The sequence below is a fragment of the Denticeps clupeoides genome, chromosome 3, assembly GCF_900700375.1.
Source record: "Denticeps clupeoides chromosome 3, fDenClu1.1, whole genome shotgun sequence".
In the NCBI taxonomy this organism is placed as follows: Eukaryota; Metazoa; Chordata; class Actinopteri; order Clupeiformes; family Denticipitidae; genus Denticeps; species Denticeps clupeoides.
The window spans coordinates 20827548-20852229 of record NC_041709.1 but is presented as its reverse complement, the minus strand read 5'-3'; the positions used below and the strand labels follow the sequence as shown (position 1 = coordinate 20852229).

Genomic DNA, 24682 nt, shown 5'->3' with positions numbered 1-24682 from the left:
TGTTACTTTATTAAGTAACTTCTGTACTCGGGACCTGGCCGTTTGCTCCCACAATGTGCATCCAGATCACAGCCAAAAGCCCTTCAAACTCTGGAATGTGTTTCCTCTGGAGCAAGCGCTCTTGATAGATGTGCTCCCCCCTTCACAAGGAGACAGAAGGCCGCAGGTCAGCCACTCCTCTCGGCTCCGGAGAGATTAAGAAGCCCGCGGCTCCTGTCCTTTTCTAATACGGATGCTCGCCCTCCCTCAAATCCCATAATGCCTCACTGACCTGAGAAGAGCATCTGAACATGTTGGTCAGACCGACTTATCGTAAGAAGTCTCACACTCTTTCTTCTTTTTTTCCCTCATGTACTGTTACTTATCTACTAGCGCTCTTCAAACGTGTCTTAGCCCAGTGGATTTTTAATATAATATATAATTTAGGTTAATATTCAGGTTCTAGAACAACAAATGCTCCCATCCAGGCGTCATCTCTTTCAGGGAAGACCCTGCATTTTTCAACAAGATAATGCCAGACCACATTTTGCATCAATCACAACATCATGGCTGCGTGGGAGAAGGATCTGGGTACTGAAATGGCCAGACTGCAGTCCAGATCTTTCACCTATAGAGAACATTTGGCGCATTTGGCCCAAGACGATTGAACAGTTAGAGGCCTGTATTAGACAAGAATGGGAGAGCGTTCCTATTTCTAAACTTGAGTCCCCAGACGTCTGTTGAGGCAATATTAATATATTTTTCAGATCATATTTATATTAAATCAAAAAAAAAATTTATTGGTTTCTGACCATGATTTTCTGACTAAAGCTTCACCACCATGTCATCTTTTTGAGGAACTTCTTTCTGAAACGGAAAAAGCCATTTTTCTTTTAAGATGAACATTCCGTTTAACTTCCTCTAATTCTTCATCTCGGGCATTTCTCTTCCCCGGCAGCAGAGCGAGCGCCGCCCTGCGTATGTGTCTGGCAGGAGTCGCGGGTCGGCTTGTTCTCAGGCTCCTGTGCCATGCCCGGCCATGCCGGAGCTGTAGTGGAAAAGCGCTGTGTCCCTCTGGGCTTCCTGTAGGAAATTGTGCGTCCTGCGGGCCACTGCTCGCCCCCGCAGCCCGGCAGGTATTTCCTGTGCGACCCGCGGCTCCGCCACTGTTTATTTGAAATTCTTCTGCTTCTCCACTGGGGTTGGGCTATTATTCATCTATTGGTCCATGTGTCTGTCCCTGTGGGTGTTTTATCACTGAAAATGACCCAAGAAATACACACTGTCACACACACAGGCATACAAAGTGCTAGGAGTTCTGGGCACCTGTCTTCTTGAACTCAAAGTGTGTGTGTGTGTGTGTGTGTGTGTGTGTGTGTGTGTGTGTGTGTGTGTGTGTGTGTGTGTGTGTGGAACAGAACTGATGCTTTTCTTAATACAAACCGGATTCCAAAAAAGTTGGGACACTAAACAAATTGTGAATAAGAACTGAATGCAATGATGTGGAGATGGCAAATGTCAATATTTTATTTGTAATAGAACGTAGATGACAGATCAAGCATTTAATCTGAGTAAATCATTTTAAAGGAAAATATGTTCACGGTGTCAACAAATCCCCAAAAAGTTGGGACAAGTAGCAATAAGAGGCTGGAAAAAGTAAATTTGAGCATAACGAAGAGCTGGAACACCAATTAACACTATTTAGGTCAATTGGCAACATGATTGGGTATAAAAAGAGCTTCTCAGAGCGACAGTGTCTCTCAGAAGCCAAGATGGGTAGAGGATCACCAATTCCCACAATGTTGCGCAGAAAGACAGTGGAGCAATATCAGAAAGGTGTAACCCAGAGAAAAATTCGTCATCAACTGTGAATAACATCATCCGAAGATTCAGAGAATCTGGAACAATCTCTGTGCGTAAGGCCGTAAAACCATACTGGATGCCCATGATCTCCGGGCCCTTAAACGACACTGCAGCACAAACCTGGAATGCTACTGTAAAGGAAATCACAGAATGGGATACTTCCAGAAACCACTGTCAGTGAACACAATCCACCGTGCCATCCGCCGTTTCCAGCTGAAACTCTACAGTGCAAAGAAGAAGCCATTTCTAAGCAAGATCCACAAGCTCAGGTGTTTTCACTGGGCCAGGGATCATTTAAAATGGAGTGTGGCAAAATGGAAGACTGTTCTGTGGTCAGACGTGTCACGATTCGAAGTTCTTTTTGGAAATCTGGGACGACATGTCATCCGGACCAAAAAGGACAAGGACAACCCAAGTTCTTATCAACACTCAGTTCAGAAGCCTGCATCTCTGATGGTATGGGATTGCATGAATGCGTGTGACATGGGCAGCTTGCAGGTCTGGAAAGGCACCAACAATGCAGATATATTCAGGTTCTAGAACAACATGTCCAGACGTCCAGACGTCATCTCTTTCAGGGAAGACCCTGCATTTTTCAACAAGATATTGCCAGACCACATTCTGCATCAGTCACAACATCATGGCTGCGTAGGAGAGGGATCCGGGTACTGAAATGGCCAGTCTGCAGTCCAGATCTTTCACCTATAGAGAACATTTGGCGCATCATAAAGAGGAAGGTGCGACAAAGAAGGCCCAAGACGATTGAAAAGTTAGAGGCCTGTATTAGACAAGAATGGGAGAGCATTCCTATTTCTAAACTGGCCTCCTCTGTCCCCAGACATATGTTGAGTGTTGTAAGAAGAAGAGAAGATGCCACACAGTGGTGAAAATTGTGTGTGTTTATGTGTGTGTGTTGCAGTTGGCAATTGCTACACCTTTGTAACAATTAAGATTTGATGTCTATTCTGTATTATGCAAATGTTCATCATTAATCTTGATCCCCACTCTCTTTTTTCACTCTCAGCCAAATGATCCGGTGACTAATATCTGTCAGGCGGCAGACAAGCAGCTCTTCACCCTGGTGGAGTGGGCCAAACGCATCCCACACTTCTCAGAGCTGCCCCTCGACGACCAGGTCATTCTGCTGCGAGCAGGTGAGGCTGGGTTTTGCATTGGAGAGAATGAAACACGGTCCTGAGCGGCAGACAGGTTGTCGTCTTCTGGTTTGTCTTTTTTATTGTGACAGAGACCCTTCAGAGGTCTGCAGCTTTCCAGTTTTTACAGCATCACTCCACTTCCTTTACTTCCCTAATGGAGCGCAACTAGTGTAATATGCTGTTGTAATCACAGTTATGTAGACAGGCCAGGTTTGAAAGATTGAATAGTTTTTTATTGACAAGCATGCACCACTTATACTTAAAAAAATAACATTGTAAAAAATGAGAAATTATTGATTTAAACAGCATTCTTTTCATTGTTACAATGAAATATCTCATAATGTCTCTCGATCTCTGAAATGCCTAAATTAACGTTTAGTATTTTGGTTAAGATTCCCCACACCGAGTTTACAGTTTGGTGCTCTGTGCATTTGGGGACTTTCAATGCTGTATTTGGTGACGCTGAGGCATGAAGACATTTGAGGGTGAATGGGGTTGATTCTTGAAGGAGTTCGATAGCTTTTGCCTTGTGTTTGGTAACCATGAGCCTTCTGCTGCATGCTTAAGCAACTTGGGGTCTGTTTGGGACATGTTTGTAGGATTCGCAGACGCAGTGCTTGGAAAATTTGGTGTCTGCATTTGGGGTGTTTGGTAACAGTCTGGGCACAGAGGCGGGAGTGAAGGGACTCGCACTCGCCTCCGTCTCCTCAGCTCCGCTCTGCTCACTATAAATATCCCGCGGAGCTCCGCCGTCAAACTGATGAAAGTGTCGTCTCTGTCTGCCTTTTCCCAGAACCACCCAGGGGAATAAGGGAGGCATGATGTACGGTGGAAAGCGCTGGGCTGGTTAGTTGCTAGGCAGAACAGCTAAAGGAGCGCTGCCACTCAAACAGACCAGTGATGGTCATGCCCCAGATGATGTCCGTGGGCACTATTTTACAACTGCTAAGCATTTACATATATGAAAAAAAAACTCAACATTTAATGATGTATTGATGGGCGAGGGTCTATGTAATCCAGGATAAAGTTGCATGTGCAAAGAGCTGTCAGTCATCTGGCTCCAATTTTAAACTTAAAAAGATAGTCTGCATGTATATATATTTGGTGTGAGTCTATATGTTTTTGACAGATGTCTGTTTTTGTGTGTTTCTATACTGCCAGGATGGAATGAGCTCCTGATTGCATCATTTTCACATCGATCAATCACAGTGAAGGACGGCATCCTTTTAGCCACCGGCCTCCATGTACATCGCAACAGTGCACACAGTGCTGGTGTCGGAGCGATCTTTGACAGGTTGGTGTTGATGACCTCTGACCCCAGCAAATCAGATCATAGTTCACCAGCCAGGCTTTCTGACACCCACCTGGTTTGGCTTATGATAATTAGCTACAATTAGCTACAACTACAACAAGTTAATCAAGTTCAAAATCAAGTTAATACAACTTTACGTTAAAACTGATGGTATGCTGGTATGAATCTAATTTTAAATCAAATCACTCTCTTCATGGGGAAAACCAGTCAAAAATCCAATAATAATATTTTTTTTTGCCTGAACAGCAAAGACCTAAACATGGACTAATCATGGACTAAACAAGCACAAACCTATGGAGTGACATAAATGATGAAAATAAATAAATAAATACATCAATAATTACATAATAAAATGTATTATGTGTGTTGAATTATATAAAAGGGAAATTAAATAATTGTTAATATGACATGAATTATAAAAATGGGAAATAAAAACATAGTGGATTAATTAAATGTCATATTAAAATATATCAAAATTAATTTTATTTGGGCACATTCACATTGTTATGTTTGTATACTGATATTGTTTGGTCTTTTACAGACAATTGGTTTGGTATGAGCTTTTAGATGAATCTAGTTCAGATCTTTTCATGTTCCACCACACCTCATTCAACTCAAGAGCTGGGTGATAATGAGTACGGAGGTTGAGTTAGGTGTGCTAAATGAAGAGATGTGTAGGATTTCTGAACAATATTTTGAATGGTAGCGCAATGTTGGAAAGGACACAAGCTCAGCATTGGTCCCGCCCACTTACCTTGATGGGTCAGGCTGTCAAATTGAAGTAATTCATGATGCACTGAATGTGCCAAATTAAAAAGCATCCTCATCTCTATCGCGATCCGTCTTGAGACACCAGAGCCTGAGTTGGATGGCGTCTGTGGATTTTAAATGGGCACCCTCCTTTCTCCATGTTTTGCCAAATTAAGCCCATGACACCTCCAGGGATCTCAGTGTCCCAGAGCTACCCACACCTGACGGACACCTGTGAAATATTTCAATAGTTAATTCAATTCAATTTAATTAATTAATAATGAATAATGATCTCCAGTTTGTACCATTCCTGTCATATTGAAATAATTAATGATGTTTTAATTTCCCATTCTACATAATTCATGACATTTTATTATTTAATTATCGATGAAATAGATAAATACATCTTGCCACTTCTACATAAATTTAATATATCTTATTTTGACAGAATTTTGTGTGTGTTGGCCATGCTCAGATATTTCCTTTTGATGGAATGTCCTGTTCAATGCAACAGTCACTTTCACTCACAAAAGATTTCATTTTGCACACATCCCCATATTGAGTGAAAAAATTCCTGAGCTGACTTTTCAACTTTTTCAATAGAGAGATGTGTAACATACATCTTCTTATTCCTTACTTCATCTCTCTGTCCTCCTCTCTGTCAGTTTCTAGGCCAGCCAGAGACTGATTGACTTCCATTTCAACTCAGTTTTTGCTCATATTCTGTTAAGAATCCTTGCCTTTATTAATTTCATTCTATGTTGTCCCTTCAGTTGCTCTCCCTAAAGCAGCCTAGAGGTATTTTTTTCCTCCATACATCAGTTTGATGAATATGATGAATATGTAATTAAGATAAGATCTAAATATGTTTTTTCCTACTACTCTGTAAGGTTTGATAGCATCTCTGCAGACTCACAAGCTTTAAAATTGCAGGAGGGGTGAAAATGCAATGCTGTCAGGCATTCATTGGGTGGAGTTAACACTCGACTGATGCTTTACACCCCCCACCACTCTGCCCTTAATGAAATCAGGACTCAGTTGGAGGAGTTGGAGTATATTCATTCATTTATCTGTCTGCCTATTTATTAATTCCTTTCCCCCTTCCGTCACCACCAGACCACCAGAAGCAAACGCCGCCACGCCCGAGTCAGGCAGGGGTGAGGAGGGCAGAGATGATGTCATGTTAACGGGGTGCGTCTGTGACCCGCTGGCTTAGGTTTCAGTTGGCAATTAAAGCAGAGGTCAGGCAGCAGCAGCAACAATGCAGCTTCTGCCAAATTCAGTAGGAAAAAAGAATTTTAGAAAACAGCTAAATAGAAAATGGTGCTTGATCTGATAAACATTTGTATAGCCTATGGATTATGTACAATGCTGCACAAGTAGATATCATAATTGAATTGTATAGTAAATACTGAAGGCAAAAATAGTAATATTACACTTGACATACAGCCTTGGTTCTCAAAGTGTAGTGCTCTGGCTCCCTCTAGTGGTAGACCAGGAGCCCATGAGATTACTGTTAAATGCACAGTGTAGTTATCATTCTTAATATCCTCCCATGCTGTGTCTTTCCTGTTGTATTGACCGTAGATGACAGTTAATAATGAATTTCCATCTTAGGAGTGTCTCTTGATTAATTAGTCCTACACTTCTGAGTACAGGTAAATATTTAGAGACAAGTGGTTTGAGATACACTGATCTATGGTTTTGTTTGTGCGTTTTTTTTCTATACAGGGTGCTGACAGAGCTGGTGTCGAAGATGAGGGATATGCAGATGGACAAGACAGAGCTGGGCTGCCTGAGAGCCATTGTGCTTTTTAACCCAGGTACATACACACACACACACTGAAATCTAGTTAATAATCCTTTTTAATGGTCTTTTTAAACCTAAGACACACGCAGTAATCCACTTGAAAAATACTTTTTGGATATAGACATGAACATACATTTCTTATGTGTGTTTTTATTCAACAACAGTTTTACTTTATTACTAAGTGTTTTACCCCTGTGATCAGGTTCAGTGGTCATCTAGTGCACTGTTCGTTAAACACTGTGTTATGCTGTTTGATCTGAATGTGTGTGTGTGTCTGTGTGTGTATGTCTTTGGACAGTGTTAGCATTGTTAGCATGCACATAATTCCATCCCGCTTCTAATGAGTCTGGAACCTACTGACAATAAAGGGCAGACACACACACTCGAAGCCTTCATTTACCCAATTAAGATCTCTCACTGAGAGAGTGGGCTGAGCCAGAGGGGCCATTAGACACACACAGAAAAACACACATGGAGCCATTGCGCACAAACCACCCTCTTGTTCATGAAAAATGTCAGCGATGACTCAAAACACTGTAAACCATTTTCTGCAGGATAATTAAGCAGAGCAGAGAGGTTGTGGCGCTTGATCTCTTTTAGGAGATAAAGGCTGATTCGATTCGTGCTGCTTTGTGGAGACATCCATTTCAATTGACACAGTGTAACTTCTGTTCATCATTTACGTTGTCATTAATGTTAACCTCTGACAACAACAAGCATGGCGACCATGGAGGATTTAATCTCTTAATTTTCCTCCCAGCAGTCTCTGTGTCTGGGGCAAACGGACATCATATTGATGTTTATAGCCGCCACTCTGCCAATCTCGTTTGCCGATTGACTCTACTGCTCCCACTGCTCCATTCCGTCCCCATTCATATGAGTCACAGAAACATGCACAAATATGGACGAACTGACCGCAGAGTACGGACTGGTACGGAACACAGAGTAGCCTATTGGGAAACACACTTGCATATGAACCAAAACACCACAAAGTCAAAAGTTCAAACCTCACGTACTACCATCGTGTCCCTGAGCAAGACACTTAACCCTAAGTGTCTCCAGTCCCTTGACTGTCCCTATTAACTACTGATTGCAAGTCGCTCTGGATAAGGGTGTCTGCTGTTAATGCCGGAAATGTAAGTGATTGGAAAAAAAGCAAAAGCGAACATGGATTATTATCATGGATTATACTCGATTTCACCAACATACACATTGTGTCTCTCAATCTAATACTTGATTTCTTGATGTGTTCATACTTATTCATAACATGCAGTCCACCTGATGGTGTGAAAGTATGAAACAGTGGACAGATCTGACCCTCAACCGTCACCATCTTGGCTAATTAGGGAAAGAGGAGGCAGCACTGGCTACCATACAGATGTAAAGGATGTGTTGTTTCAACCAGCGATGATGTCATTTCCATATTCCATGAAAAGGGCCATTATTGAGGAAAACTGGCAAATAGTATTAGTGTAATCCCAGTCAAACCTTGCAGTTGTTGTTTCCACCAATTCAAGTAAGTCCATAGACTGCACAATGTTCCAGATGAAGTCTTGAGGCTTTTTTTTTTTAATCAGAACAAAGCAGTGTGTTGGTCATCTATTTTCAACAAAATCTGTCAAATAATTTAGCTTGATTCTTGTTTTAATATATTTAGTTTTAATGTATTTTTAGAATATTGCAGGGCAGACTGGCATGCATGTGTAAGGCTTGTAACCCTTTTTATACATTGTCAGTAACACACACAGACCCCAAGGCCATTCCATCATCTCTTGTTATGTGTGGGAGTTTTGTGAGTGTGTCACTCTACGGAAATATGAAGCAACTGCGGACAACAACCCCTCCTCTACCCATACCAATGCAGGGACCTACAAGCTCAAGAGATCAATGCAGTTGAACATAAATGAGTGCAAATCTCATACAAATGCCATTCTGAAGCTGCTGCACTGAGGCTCTTGGGTTCTTTGTGGTTTGCTGTCCATTTTTCCCCTGAACAAGAGTGGTAGTAGCCTAGTGAGTAATACACTCGCCTATGAACCAGAAGACCCAGGTTCAAATCCCACTTTCTACCATTGTGTCCCTGAGCAAGACACTTAACCCTAAATTGCTCCATGGGACTGTCCCTGTAACTACTGATTGTAAGTCGCTCTGGATAAGGGCGTCTGATAAATGCTGCAAATGAACAACAATGTTCTTTGCCCAACTAATGATAATTATGAGTGTGTGTTCATGCATAGAGTGTTTAAGTGTTCATGCAAAACAAAAAAAAATCCTCTCAGACCATGAGAGGGGAGCAGAAAGAGATGGAGTGGCTGTTCTGCTTCATCAGTTAATCATACTACTGCAGTTCTTCTCAGATTCTGTTAAAAATATGTAGAATTACTACATATGAATCAGTGTCGGATAATGAAACTAAATTGTGATAAGTCTAATATTGGTTTGATTCCATATTATGATTAAGGGATGGCAGTTATCCAATTAATTTTACAGAAGGGTGAATAGGCCCTTTGGAGCGATTTCACGATCTGCTCAAGCATTAAAGGCCTCCTCTGCTTGGCTAAATAGCTGAGTGCATCTTGTTCTTTGAGTAGGTTTGTTACCGGGGTTGACATCAGTGACAGAAGTGACATGCAGGACTAGGAAGACACCAACCCATCATCAAGCATCATGAACTCTCTGCTGAAGTGAAATCCAGGTCCTAATATGTTAACAGAATAAACATATTGAGTGAAAAGTGAAGTGAAAGTGAAGTGATTGTGAAACACTGGCACATCACACGATGACACAATGAAAATGTGTCCTGTGCTTTTAACCATCACCCTTGTTGAGCAGTGGGCAGACATGACAGATGCCCAGAGAACAGTGTGGGGGGACGGTGCTTTGCTCAGTGGTACCTTGGCGGTTTGGGATTTGAACCAGCAACCTTCCGATTATGGGTCCGCTTCCTTAACCGTATGGCCACCACTGCCCTCAGTGCACGTCTGTCCGATGAAATTATGACAGCTCTGTTCCCATCAGTCACATTTGTGACATTTCAAGTAAAGTCATGTGGGTTTCATGCTCATTTTAACACAAAATTCACCAGCGTCTTTCTTCCTAGACAGAACAGGAAGACCAGTGCATGTACACACCACAGTAAAACACTCTCCACTACCCACATGCTGCTAAAGTCCCCTATTATCTGCCTCTCCCAACCACAGACTCCAAAGGCCTGTCCAACCCGAGCGAGGTGGAGTCTCTACGGGAGAAGGTGTACGCCTCCCTGGAGGCCTACTGCAAGCAGAAGTACCCAGAGCAGCCTGGAAGGTGCGTTATCTCCCCCTACTGGTGGTGACGAGATAACGCGGCACACGCTTCTTCTGTAGTTTACTTCCTCTATTTCAGTGGTTCCCAGCCGTTTATTTAAATTTGGGTCAGGCCTAACTTTTTAGGGCCAATCACAGCTCTTACATAGACTCTATCTAGATAAATAAAAGTTTGCAAAATAAGTTTGTGATTAATCACTTTAATCTTTTAATGTGTATATGTGGGAAGGAATTGGGTGGCAGGGGGGACTTAAGGGGAAAAAAGGTTGGGGATCACTGAGCTGCTTGTACACTACTCTGCTTAAATGCAAATTCAAGCCTTTTTTAAACACCTGGCCTCAGTAACAAGTGTCGTATGGCCACACAGATCTCAATGCTCTAAAGGTGTGTGGAAATGCCTCTGTTTTTGCTAGTATATAGAGTAGGAAGAAGAGGTGAGGGGGAATGATTGAGCAAATGAGGAAAGGCTAAACAAGGCTACGAGAATGGGTATTACTATGTGTTGGACTTAATCAAATTTTAGAAATCTCAGTCTTATCCTTTTAATTGATGCGGGCCTATAATCTGATTCTTCTGAAACACAGTGCCATTTGTTTACATGCCTATGTAATGTGTCTTGTTGAGTAGGTGTACTATTTAAGCCATCTGAAAGATATTCATTACTCCCATAATGAACTACTCAAAGACAGCCAAAACACCAAATGATTTAAAAAGGATTTAAGGGGCATTTCTAAGCAGGATACATGACAGTGCTGTAGATATATATATAAAATCGTCAAAGTTTTGTTTCATATTTGAGTTTTTGTATTTTTTCATTTTTGTTTTCATAATGCTGAATTTTTTCCTTACAGGTTTGCCAAGCTGCTTCTGCGGCTCCCTGCACTACGCTCCATAGGCCTGAAGTGTCTAGAACACCTATTCTTTTTCAAACTCATCGGGGACACACCCATCGACACCTTCCTCATGGAGATGTTGGAGGCGCCCCACCAAATGACATAATGACGGCCTACTTCTGGCACCGCCCCTACAAAAAACCCAGCACTCACCAGCCAACCCCACCCACCCGAGAGGAAAAATGTATACAGTGACGTTGGAGCACTCAAACACGGACTGTCTCCTGCTCCTCACTTCTCAGTGGGTCGGTTCTTAATGTCTCATAATGTAGAATGTGTTTGTACATTCTATATATAAAAATATATATATTGCTGAAAAGGAAATGTAAAATATTGGACTAATCAAAGTGGGAGATGGGGACAAAAGTGTGTGGACCTTTTTAAAAAGTGACTTTTAAGGGAAAATGTTATGGGTCATAGGACGTTCAAGGTGCGTCCTTTTGGGAGAAGGATCATTTCAGGCTATATGGTGGGCTACTAAAGAGGGGTGCGGCGTATGGGGAAATGTTACCCACTACCACACTACCTGCACAGAGGGGAATATTCTGTGTGTTTGATGGCTGCCAGATCACCACATTCCAGCCTGTTGTGTTGAGGTCTGTTGCGGAGGCGTGGACTCAAGAGCCTTACGTAATTTTACCATTTCTATCCAGACGCTCAGCCTTGTTCCTCTTAAAGGCCGAACCTGATGGGTCCATTTGCACTGTGAATCCCCTGTACTGACTGTACATCTGTTTACGGCTCACACTCGCACCATCTGCTGATCTGAGATCAGTCTGTTCTGTCTGTACCTCAGTCTCATTTACTGCAATGACAAACACCTCAAAAGTAGCTTTAGATAAACTCACCCAGCCACACACAGTATTGACATCTTTTCTGTTCCTTCGGTGGTTCGTCTTCTGAAGACACATTCACAGCATGTCCCGCCTGCAGCGGACTGTCCGTGAACCCGCGTCGTTTTTCGGAACTGTGGGGTGACATTTTCCTCCAGTCCCAACACCATTCCCCACTGGAGCACGAGCAGACGGGGTGTGTCTCAGCTATGTTCTCGTTTCCTAAGCACTTAAGTTCACGTTCCAGAGTGAGGGTCATTGCGTGGCCAAAAGTTTGGAGTAAGGAGGGACACTGGGCTGGGACGGCTGTTGCTGGGGTACAGCCAGTCAACCTGCACTTCTTGGTCAAAACAGTGTCATTTAACTGATATATTTTCCATATTTTCTTTGTCCTTTAAATGGTTTAATGCCCTTGTTTCTTTTCTCTGTGCTGCTGCTGATCTCTGCATTTAGCCTTTTCCAAAGATTTTTCAGGTTAAGGTTGCGCAAAAAGGTTTTGGTTTTTTTTGGAAATTTTTTTAGAGGGCCCAGTCTGCAGCCGTGGAAAGTTTCTTTCTTACCACCACGACTGCAAAAACTGCATGAAGCATGGAGTACAAATAGGAAGTAAAAACATTTAACATCTTTCTAAAATTAATCACAATCATTAAGAGGTTTATATTGACAGATATCATATATTTATATTATTCTTTACCATAAAATATGGGAAAGATGCATCAGATGTTCAATAGTCTTATAGAAAACATACAGCAAAAAGTGCTGTATCTGTGATGCCCTCTCAAAATAGAACTAATCATAAAAACTGTGATTTTTCATGTAGCATCCATTGGCACCGGGCAGGTTATGTATATGTGAAGAAGAGACTCCCACGGCTGAGGCTTCTTACAGCACTATGATCCCAACAGTTCAGTCCTGGCTGGTCATCTTCTTCTTTCTTCTTTTTTTTTGAGCTTGATCAGGTATATTGTTGAGCTTGGAGACCACAGGTATAAGAAAGCCATATGCAACTTTAAAATCACTTTAAAAATGAAATAAAGCAGAATAAAGCTATATTTAAAAAAGCAAATCAGCCCTCTTCTGCAGGAAACATAGTGTTGTAGCAAATTAAATTTTTAAAAATCACACAATTAACACATAAATGCTTTATATGTATCATAAAGCTATATTTTGTCTATGTGTATATGTGTATATTTATAAATATATAAATCTTTCCTCAGATGGTTCCAGTTAGTTAGCAAAAGAGAGACACAAAAGTTCTTAAATCCGTTGGTAGCCAGGCCTGACTGCACTGTGGACTATTTATATATACACGGTAGGGTGTGTAGGATTTTTGGGTCTGGGGTTTACAGTCGTGCTGCATGACATGGGGTTAAATACAATTTTGGACATTTTTGCTAATTATTTTATACTCTGTATGTAAAAATCCTACACATTGTACCCAAAAAAAAATAATAAAAAAGTTTTACCAGCAGCATTCAATCATCTCAAACCAGCTGTATTGAACATTTGAAAGAAGTAAAAAATTGGAGACATAGCAAATTTGTAAAAAGTTATCTCCAATCAGAGAGATTAATGGTCTGACACAAAAGCTTCAATCCTCCAAAAAGTAAAATGCCTCTATTTTTGTACAGAATGTAATTTTATCCTTATCTTTCCATTCCTCTGGCTGTTCGCTTTGTGTAAATGTTGGTTTCAAATTGAGGAATTTAAAAAGAGAGAGAGAGATCCTTCACCGTTCAGTCATGGTGTGGAGCAGTTGGCTGTAAACCTGCGCACCTTTGTCCTGTATTTCGCGTTTTATTTTTATAGGCCCTGTCTTTTTTCCATTTTACGTTTGCTTATTTTTAAGAAAATAATGTCATCTGTTTGTGGGTTGCTCTTTGATGTTCATTCGTGGATCTGAAAAAGAGATTAAATAAAAGATGAAAATAACTATTCATTTCTTAATTTAATAGCCTGAAGCGTTTAGTAACTGTTGATATTCTGAACTACCAATCAGTTTATTGTGATTCAGAGGTGAGAGGTTTTGATTTGGTGGTGGCCTAGCGGTTAAGGAAGCAGACCCATAATCGGAAGGTTGCCGGTTCGAATCCCCAGCCATAAAGGTGTCACTGAGCAAGGCACCATCCCCACACGCTGCTCTCCGGGTGATGGGTTTAAAGCAGAAGACACATTTCATTGTGTGTGGACACTTCACTTTTACTATTGTGGGTGTCTTCGTACAGATAGAAATTGCATCGCCTGTGGTATTTACCCTTAGAAAAATAAAATTAATGTCACACAGAGATTCGAAGACACTGGATCCAGTGCACCAACCATTACAGCAGAAAAAGTACGACAAAAGTAAAACAAGAGTAAGACAATAGTGCAATTGTAGTGCAGTCCTTTAATTCTTTCAGTCAAACGTTAATTTTAAAGGCATTAGTGGCTGGCACATGACAATAAAGCAAAAGCCACAAGGTAATTCTGTGTGTTGTAGTGGCTCACATTCACCTGGTGAAAAAGAGTAGTTCCTACACGTACACTGAGGGCAGGGTTCGAACCTGCACGGGGAGACATGATTGGCCAGCCAACGCAGCTGATTAATACTCATGATTACTGTGAAATAAGAATAGCTTGTATTTTAATGAGCTGGACCTCCTGAATATGAACTTTGTGTTCCATAGAAGGGCAATAAATCATATCATTAAAAATCCCTGTAAAAGTCAGGATAAGACAGGTTCCACCAAGATTTGAACTTGGATTGCTGTATTCAGTCCAGCGTGCTAACCTCACAACTAAAGTCTCCAGTCAGCTAAGAATTACATCAGATGGGAAAAGTTATTTTACATCCTCAATAGGAGGGCAAAAAAGACTAATAACACAAACTCTCGTTAAAATACGGAGTAATTGATCAAATTGAGGCTAATGAATATTCCACACGCACACAGGAAGGAAGCCAGACCTTGTACATACATGTAAAAAATTCTTTATTGAATGTGATACAGAAGTTTTTTTTTTTTGTTTTTTTTTAATCATGCAGCCCTCAACGCCAGTGTAGCCAGAAACTGTGTGAGAGACTTGTACAATAAACGGTAGGTCCAGACCAAAACCCCCTCCCCTCAAACAGCAAACAGAGAAATTAGCCCCAAAATACACTACCGGCTAACAGACCTCTCAGAGAAAAAAAAAAAAAAAAAAAGAAGAAAAGAACAACTGTACAGTCATTTCTATCTTACAAACACAAAAAGATGCCAAAAAATAGGTCAGAATTTGATCAGAGGGGGACAAGTGTTGTGAAAACAGGTCATTCGGCCAATCGGCGTGAGCGTTCTTCAGACCCATGAGTACAAGGCAATAAAAAGGCTTCTGGGTCCTTATTACAAACAGGACAACACAACAACTCCTAACTACAGCATGCATCCTTTAGCAATGGAGATGCAAACAAATCCTAAGACTGTATACTCTCTGTTGCGTGTTCCAGCTCGGTCACCAAACCTTCCTATAGTCGGTAGGAACCACCAAGATGGAACCGAGGGGAAACAGGGGACACCAACTGGAAACAGGAAACAGCAGAAGTTGGATAGTGAATTGTGTTCCACAATAAATGATGCACAACTTGGATAAGTTAAGTGAAACTGCATGTAACAAATAAAGTAAGAGCATCCACTGCCCTGAATGTGTGTTTGTGTGTTTCACCGTAGCGTGTGAATGTTCACAGAGGAGGTCCTGAAACATAATTATCTTCAGTCAAAAAGCCATTCGTTCTCTGATGTTTTAAGCAAAACGCTTTTTTTTTTTTTTTTTTTATAAAAATGGATCTTTAAAAACAAAATATGAAAAGGGCCAAAGAATTTCAGCTGCTTCACAGCACTGGAGCCTCGCTACAGATCACAAATATCACAAAAGAAACAGTTACGGGGAAGGTACAATACAATCTTCACTCCGGAGAAACCGGGCCATGGACTAATCAGAATCATGTGCTAACACAAACCAGCCAATCCAGGACCTGCGGGGGGAGGGGCCTATGGTAGCATAACCAATCCTTTTTGCTTTCCATTTCTGGAGACATATCCTGATAAAGCAAATAAGCTATAAAGCCTGGACAACCGCCAACCACGCAGTCACTCTATCAGCCCCAACCAATGAGAAGTGAGGGAAAAGGTCCCGGAGATGGGAAGATGGGAACACAGCACTGAAGGGCAGGCGGCCAGCTGAGTTTTTAAGGCAAAGATAGAGGGGGAATATGATGATTGCTGCGGAGAAAAAGTGGCATTTCGGCCCACAAGCAACGGCTGAGTGGTGAGTAGAAGCTAGTTGGGGGGGGGGGGGGGTCTTAAGCGGACACTGACGCGGTCTGTACACGGCGCCCTTAATGGATGGAGGAGACGGGCCACTGACATATGCTGGTCAAGCCTACTTTTCTTCACCAAGATTTTTTTCTTTTTTTAACCCAAAAAATTTGAGAACACCAAATAATAAAAAAAAAAAAACTATAGAATAAAACGGGCCTCTTCATAGATGCTCTGCGCAGCTTTAGCAGTCGCTCTTCCACAGTTTGATGGTTTTGTCATTTTCTAGTGCAGCTGAGGCGATGATGTTCTCTGTGGGGTGGCAGGCAGTGGAGATCACCACATCTGGGGAGAGAGGAAGAGCAAGAAGAGAGGAACATCAGTCCAGAGAACTCAACTACTCCTGCTGAGTAAAGACAACAGGGGCTCTGCAGGGTTTTTTTATGCCATACATGACCCATAAATAACATACATACATACATACATACATAACCAGTCAAAAGTTTGGACGCATCTACTCCGTGGAGGTTATGGAGACAATGGGTGACTTCACACCTACAGGCTTTAGTGCGCATCAATTCGTTTTTCCGCTTGTTGCGGTTCGTTTCGTCTGGTGTGAACACAGTAATCGTACTCGGGTGAGGCACCAAAACAATCGCTCAGGCACCCACAATAAGAGGTGGTCTCGATTCGAAAGCAAATCAAAACGGTCCACTTGGTGAGAACACGTTCCAGACCGAAACAGGACCATACACTATTACATAATTTGAGAAGAGGGAATTATGGGTAAATTTCACTGTCACTTTCACAGTTCCGTGTGATAAACGTTATTCGCCATTGGCGACTCTGCATATTGTTTTCAAGACGTAACTGCGCTAAATTTTCAAAATGTATTTTTTGCCAAAAAGTGGTAAATGCTTGTAATATAATATAAAACCGGCAGGGCAACAGCAAACCCCCATAAATTCAAACGTGATTTGAATTGACGTGTTTGGTTCGCTTGGATTTTTCTCTGTGTGAAAGGAAACCAAAGCAAATGATACAACGGACTGAGCAAAAAACAATCGCACGTCTGGAAGCCACGTCGGTCAGTGGAGGTACTTTTTAGGGGTGTGGTGGGAAATTCTGTGGGTGGAAACTGCATGAGGACGGGGAGGTAACCTTTCCCCGTATGATGACATAAGGGGTCAAATTCCAGATCCGACCGTCTGAGCTGTTGCTCTCTCTGAATGGGCAAAGCGCTCTTTATACATATCGCCATATCTAGCCACTGCAGGACCATAGACGAGCTAGGGGAGGTTAAGTAATCGCACAAAGTGACATTTTCATGGCAGGGGACCTTTAAGGTGGTTGAGAGAAGCCAAGATTGTGAGATGCTGCAATCACAGCAAAAAGACTATTTGCTATTTGTTGTTTATTACATAACCTCATGTGTGTTATTTATTACTCCCGTGTCTTCATTTTGGTTCTATAATGTAAAAATTGCAAGACCAGTAAATGAGTAGGTGCATCCAAACTTTTGACTGGCAGTGTACACACACACACACACACACACACACACACACACACACACACACACACACACACACACACACACACACACACTGTGTATCATTATGCACTGGTCAATTCACAGATTAAAATTGAGTTTAAAGTACCAATAATCTAATGCAAGGCATAATAAAAAAACAACAAATTAAACAAAAAAACTGTATAGAGGAATAAAATAATAATAAAAAAAAATCAACTTCTAATCAACTACTAACCATTTTTGCTGGAATTCGTTTTTATAATTTAATTGTTCCATATTTTCCATTGCGAACAAATGTAAGTCATTAGATACCAAAAGATCAATTGGCCATATTGGGGCAGTGGTGGCCTAGCAGGTAAGGAAACAGACCGGTAATCAGAAGGTTGCCAGTTCAAACCCACACACTGCTCCCCGGGTGCCTGTCATGGCTGCCCAATGCTCACCAAGGGCGATGGGTTAAAAAGCATTTTTTACAGCTCCTACTGTACAGCTCCTACCTGTGTGGCCCTGTAGTTTCTGTACAATCTCTTTGGTCTGCAGGTTCCAGATATACACCATGTTGTCTTCTGACCCAGACACAATCCACTGAGGTCCCGATCCAGGAGAGTAATGAGATACACATACACCACAAACATGCAAGTTAATAAAAATGTGTCAAAAATGCTATTCTCCCCATTAGTGGATGATATGTCTGAGTTAAAGACGAATAAGACTCTCAGATCTACACACCTTTCCCCCTGTGACAGAGAAATTGGCAAATATGCAGTACTTCTCGTTTTTGTGGCCGGTGTACGTTTTCAAGCACTTTCCTTTGCTGTAGTCCCAAAGCTTGAGGGTACTGGGGAAAAGGAAACAGTGTGCTTAACAAGTGTACAGAGTTTTGAGTGAGGGACACAGGACGAGATGCGCTTTACTTACTTGTCCAGTGTGGCAGCCAGGATGTATTTGCCGTTGGGGGAAAACTTGACGAAAGACACTGGTGGGTTGTCATCATCTGATAAAGGTCATTTTATATCATATTCATTAGTCGTGTTAGAAAATATCGATACAACAATATTTTCTTCGATTATATTTTATCGATACAGGGACATTAAATATTGTTTTTTTTCTATACACAATAAGTCCACCGGGCGGTGCTGTCGAGCACTTTAGTAAAGTCAGCAGAGATGAGTCAGCTTGCTACTACCACCTCCACTCCTGTAGATGGCGTTGTTCAGCTGGGTACTTTGAATTACTGCCTGGCTTTTCAGGCAGCGTGAAAATCACAAAACATGATAGAAAGATCACAGATTCTTGTATTTCAGCTACTGTTTGTACTGTAAAATATCACAATATATCATGATATAATCGCATTGTGACCCATGTAGTGATACGCATCATATCGTGGGATACTTGCCAATACATGCCCCTAATATTAATCATATAAGACTTAGCAATCAAAAGGTCACTTTGCCATACCATAATACATCTTATACAGTTCCCATCACTGTTGACAGGTTCCTGGATGCCAGTGAGGTCATTTCCATCATCCAATATGAACAAGAACAGAATAAAAGTCAACTCACCAATCAGCGTTTTCAGACACTGGCCTGATGCCGTGTCCCAGATTCGGCTGTCAACACACACACAAAACACAGACAAATTAGGATGAGGTATTTTACCAAACAGTTCAACACCAGCAGAAGGAGAAGGCTCACCAAAGCCCATCATAACTGCTGGACACAATAAGGGAACCATCTCTGTTGAAATGGACCTGAAAAGTACAAGGAGAAACACACATTAATACAATGGTGGGTTCAGGGTTAACAGCAGACCATTCCTGAAGGAATGGGCGAAGTTCCTTTCCAACCAAGAGCCACGAGTCACTCAGACAGTCACAAAGACAGACAGCTTAGGCAGAAGAATGACGACTGCTGATGGTCAGGGAGAAATGAAAAGCAGACATACACACAAAACACAGGAAAAATGCTGATAAATGCTGTAAATGAAATGAAATGAGGAGAGACAGACGGATAGGAGCAGACAGGCAGTGCTCACCGCAGAGACGGGGTCTGAGTGGGCAGGAAGGGTCTTCAAACACTTTCCCGTTTTCACATCCCATATCCTCACACTCTCGTCAAACTGCGGAGAGAAACGATACCAATACCTACAAATGCTATTCAGACTTCAAAAAACACATGACAGATGAAAATGTGTGTGACTGACGGGTTGCAAGTTGTCTTTTCTGCCAGAGCAAAAACTGATCTTCCTCAGCGATACATTTTGAAGGCCAACTCACCGATCCTGACACGATCAGGTTGGACTGGGGGTTAAAGTTGCAGCAAAAAACGTAGTTGCTGTGGCCTTTAAGTGTCTTCAGACATTTCCCCTGTGACAAAAACAGATGTACACAAAACATACAACACTGTTTGTGGATTTGCTAACATGAAAGGGCCCTCTGTTGTTTCCATTAATAAGTTAGAAGCCAGTTGTAAGAGCAGTTTTTTTAACTTAACAATCATTTTAAAAGTTCTTTTTACCTCTAAAAATCCGGTAATGCAGCTTTATTATTAGGGGTGGCAGTAGCCTAGCCGATAACACATTCACCAGGTTCACCCCCACTTTCTACTATGGTGTCTCCTGGGGGACTGTCCCTGTAACTACTCAGTCGCTCTGGATAAATGCCGTAAATGTACTGTAATCTGTAAATTGTACTGTAAAGTCTCACCGAGCTCACATCCCAGATCTTCAGCGTTTTGTCATCAGAGGCAGAAACCAACAAGTTGGAGTCCGAGGACCAGGCCACATCCGAGATGCCCTACAGAACACAGATCGAACTCAGCACCTTTTAGAACCCAAAACTCCATAAGATTCTGAATAATGCTTCTTTCAGGAATCGATCTCATGGAAATGACCAGAGCAGCATGCGAATTTGTGTAAAGCCACCTTGGGTTCCTTGAACGGCAGAATACAAATCGGAGTTGTTATTACTATTATTATTACCATGTCGCTTTTGAGTAGCACTCTAGGAGAGCCCCGCAAATTCCCATCAACCTGGTCTAATTAACCCTTCACTTCACAGTGGCAAGTTTAAAATAAAGTAATTAGAGATCAGAGGATGGCCTCTGATGCTAAACTGAGAGCTGAAAACCCAGAGCAGGAAGGGCAAAGCCACAGAAGTGATCAAGAAAACATTTTTAAACACAATAAGATCCTCAGAGGACTCAAAAAGGAACCAGAAAAAAAAAAACTCACAAGTTTGTGGCCAGATATCGTCTTCTCAAACTTCCCATCATAGGCTCCCCAAATTTTTATCAGTTTATCAGCAGCTGCAAAAGAGCATTGTGACAGTCAAACATTATACACACAAACCTTAACACACAAACAAACATAAACACACTCCCTTCAAAATGTAGAAAAATTGGAACAGATTCACTGCAACTTACAGGAGCTGGCCAGCCACTCTCCACTGGGACTGAACTTCACAGATGAAACCGCCTTAGTGTGGCCAGCGAGTGTGAACTTCAGGGTGTAGTTAGGCTTCACAGGCACCGACTACGAGAGAGCAGCAAACCAGCCACGTCACGCCAGGCCCACAACTGGTCATCATCGTCCTTACGTGTTATGGCCAAGTCGCTGGTGGAAAGGTGGGAGATGCCTACCTTGCTCTGGCTGGCGGCACCAGACGAGGCAGACTGTGTTTTAGTGGCTTCGGTGTCTGGTTTCTTCTCCTCTGTTGCCATGGTAACAAAGCCTGTGAAGTGGGTTCGGCAGAAACGGTTCAACATCGAAATAGTTCCGTTTGAGTAGTCTCTTGAAACTTTTTGGAAGTATCTGGTTTTCCCTCATTCTCTAATCATTTCAATACAAATGTATAGACAGACTATAATGATTGAACTATTTTTAAAATGAATAAATCAGAATCGGGAATCAAAACGTTCTGGATATCAGTTGTGGGAAAACAAGTTATGACAAGTTATTATTCTTTCAAATAGTATCTGGGAAGGATGCAGTGAATCTGTGCTGTTGCGATAAAACGGTGATAATTAAGAAGGAAAGTCGTGCATAAACGAGTATTTCACATTTATTACATTACACTCAGTCACTCACGTTCGTTTAAAGTATTTCAAATACTTCTTGTAATGGGTAGCAGTTAAAGAAGCCGCCCCGTAATCGGAAGGTTGCCGGTTCGAATCCCGGTCCGCCAAGGTGCCACTGAGCAAAGCACCGTCCCCACACACTGCTCCCTGGTCGCCTGTCATGGCTGCCCACTGCTCACTCAGGGTGATGGGTTAAATGCAGAGGACAAATTTTACTGTGTGCCAATCACTTCACTTCGCCTGTCATGGCAGCCCACTGTTCACCATGGGTGATGGTTAAAAGCAGAGGACACGTTTCGTTGTGTCACAATGACAAATACAATCACTGGTTCAATAAAACAGTGAAGTGGCTGGAAGGGCCCAAACTTAAAAAAAAAAAAAAACCTCTACATGATACAGGCGGCTCAGAACCATCTAAAGCCTCCTGGCGACATACCAATGACGCACGTTTAATATCGACATTGCCACTGGTGTCAAAATATCCATTATCGACCCACGGCTTGCTTTTTAAAATAAAGACTGGAACATAAATGTACATTCGAGCAGGCGACGCAGAAACGGCGCAACAGCTCTTCCCAGCTGTCACGTAAATACGAACAGAAACGCCACGGTTTTATTGCTCACGGATCTTTTAGTTCACCGGCTATTACTGCGGTAAACAGCGGGCCGCCCGTGACGGGTCCACTCAATCCGGACCTTTCCAGGCCAGGGTGCAGAGCAGCAGCGCCACGTGCATCGGAACCGCGCCGAAAAAGACCCCGCAGGACCGGGAGCGGCGGGCTGTGGAGGACTTCTGCTGCGGCCTGTCAGTCGCCGCCGCCCGCGTACAGGGACGGGGGGGTCACTATCCCGGCGCGGCCCGGTACGCTCCGGGTCCGGCCGCCGTGTGAACCGGGGTCCGTGGTAGAGAGCGTCGCCGCCGGGTCCCCAGCGTGCGACGGAGTCGTCCTTTCTTCGGCCACATTCATCCATCCACCCAAACAATGAGGATCGGCGCTACTCACAGGCGGAACTGCGGTGCGACGGCGCGTCGGTGCTTCGAGCGGGACGGTGCGAGCCGCGGTTTTATGCCTCGGCCGCTGTAGGTGCAGCGGGGTGTTTTGACGAAAAGAGCAGAAACGAACCGCCGCTGCGTCTCCTCTTCCCTGCGCTTCGGGCTCAGGCGCGGAATGTGGCGGAGGGTCGGTGTGCGCATGCGCGCAACGGCGTCAAGAGGACGGAAAAAAACACGGAGGACCGCGGCGCTACGGCAAGCGAGAGAGAACCGTACGCGGGGGGGCGGAGCAGGGGGAAACGCGTTTTAATTAGAATTTTCATATCAGTCTGATATACAAAAGTTTCAAAAGTTTAGACACACCTTCTCATTTATTGTGTTTTCTTTATTTTCATGACCATTTACATTGGTAAATTCTCACTGAAGGCATCAAAACTATGAATGAACACATATGTACTTAACAAAAAGTGGAGACCTGGCCTCCACAGTCACCGGACCTGAACCCAATCCAGATGGTTTGGGGTGAGCTGGACCGCAGACTGAAGGCAAAGGGACCAACAAGTGCTAAACACCTCTGGGAACTCCTTCAAGACTGTTGGAAAACCATTTCAGGTGAAGATGTCTTGAAACCCATCGAGAGAATGCCAAGAGTGTGCAAAGCAGTAATCAGAGCAAAGGGTGGCTATTTTGAAGAAACTTTAATATGTTTTCAGTTATTTCACCTTTTTTGTTAAGTACATAACCCCACTTGTGTTCATTCATTCTTTGTTTTTAATAACACTTGTATGAATGTGTAGCATTCAAATAAATGTATCTGGGCACTCATTTTCCTCAAAAATACATCAGGAGCACCATTGACTCCCACTTATGCCAGTTCAGTCACTGAAGCAATGCTGCAAGCCTGAGCACAGGGAGCATGCATCCATCTGCTCACCAGATCTCTCAGTTTTGTTTCAGTATTCATTATTGGTTCGTTAAGTCTGTGTCACTGCGATACAGTGAGTATGTTCAGTATTCTATCATTTTATTTTGATTGTGTGAACAGAAAGAAATCTCTTTTCCCCAATACATTTCGGAGGAAAATATATTCAATGTTTGCTATCCACAAGTTTACAGTGATTTTGTTCATGGAACAAACAGGCCCACACTCATACTGCAAATGTAATCTAACATAAAAAATATGAATATGAAAGTGAAATATGTGATTAGTTGTCACATGTGACACAGCGCAGTGCACCCAGTGAAATGTGGTCTCTGCATTTAACCCATCCCCATTAACTCATTAAAGGCACCCAGGCACCTCAGTGGCATGCTGGCAGGTCCAACCGGTGGCCTTTCGACCTCTGATTTCCTTACCACTTCCCATATAGTTAAAGCTTGCAGCACCTGCTATTCCTGAACAATCTCCCATCCAAGTACTAACCGGGCCCAACCCTGCTAGGCTTCTGGGTCGTTCCAGAGGCGGGATGGCCATTGCTTAGTTTGAGTATAGCAAGCCACAACGGCAGATCTGGTGCATTCGTTCTGCACATCACACATGCCACTGAAAGCGCATTATGTTGAAAATGTCTACGACTGGCACAGGTTGGTAGTGACCTAGTGGGTAACATACTCGCCTATGAACCAGAAGACCCAGGTTCAAATCCTACTTACTACCATTGTGTCCCTGAGCAAGACCCTTAACCCAGAGTTGCTCCGGGGAGGACTGTCCCCGTAACTACTGATTGTAACTCGCTCTGAATAAGGGCATCTGGTAAATGTAAATGTAGGTAAGATGCCATAAGTGACGAACACGCGATCGAGAGACGTCCACACCTGCCACGCAGCACCGGGACAGGGTGACGTTGAACCCGGGCAGCCGCAGCATTTAAGGCATGGACGCAACATGGACCTCTACGCGCGCAA

At 42.7% G+C, this 24682-nt stretch overlaps 2 protein-coding genes across 10 annotated transcripts in view; one reads left to right on the top strand and one right to left on the bottom strand.

The window, feature by feature from the left end:
- Positions 1–13834, top strand: part of rxraa (retinoid X receptor, alpha a) — a 124676-nt gene extending 110842 nt beyond the window's left edge. For 7 of the 9 annotated variants that reach the window (XM_028973459.1, XM_028973457.1, XM_028973462.1 and 4 more), the window contains 6 exons: positions 2867–2996; positions 4161–4293; positions 6178–6252; positions 6793–6884; positions 10072–10177; positions 11028–13834. In XM_028973459.1, coding sequence (XP_028829292.1) covers positions 2867–2996; positions 4161–4293; positions 6178–6252; positions 6793–6884; positions 10072–10177; positions 11028–11175 — 684 coding nt within the window. In that variant the 3' untranslated portion in view covers positions 11176–13834. The remainder of the gene's footprint in view (positions 1–2866; positions 2997–4160; positions 4294–6177; positions 6253–6792; positions 6885–10071; positions 10178–11027) is intronic. The other 2 variants (XM_028973466.1, XM_028973461.1) reach the window with 1 other exon arrangement.
- A 1080-nt stretch (positions 13835–14914) lies between these two features.
- Positions 14915–22985, bottom strand: wdr5 (WD repeat domain 5). The gene is made up of 13 exons (XM_028973467.1): positions 22788–22985; positions 21346–21437; positions 21130–21238; positions 20939–21012; positions 20412–20501; positions 19983–20072; positions 19742–19825; positions 19402–19457; positions 19270–19316; positions 18623–18698; positions 18434–18542; positions 18202–18289; positions 14915–16518 (listed from the first exon to the last, which is right to left on the bottom strand). The coding sequence occupies exons 2-13, from the start codon at positions 21424–21426 to the stop codon at positions 16418–16420; spliced, it is 1005 nt and encodes a 334-aa protein (XP_028829300.1). The 5' UTR covers positions 21427–21437; positions 22788–22985; the 3' UTR covers positions 14915–16417.
- Positions 22986–24682: the final 1697 nt, after the last annotated feature.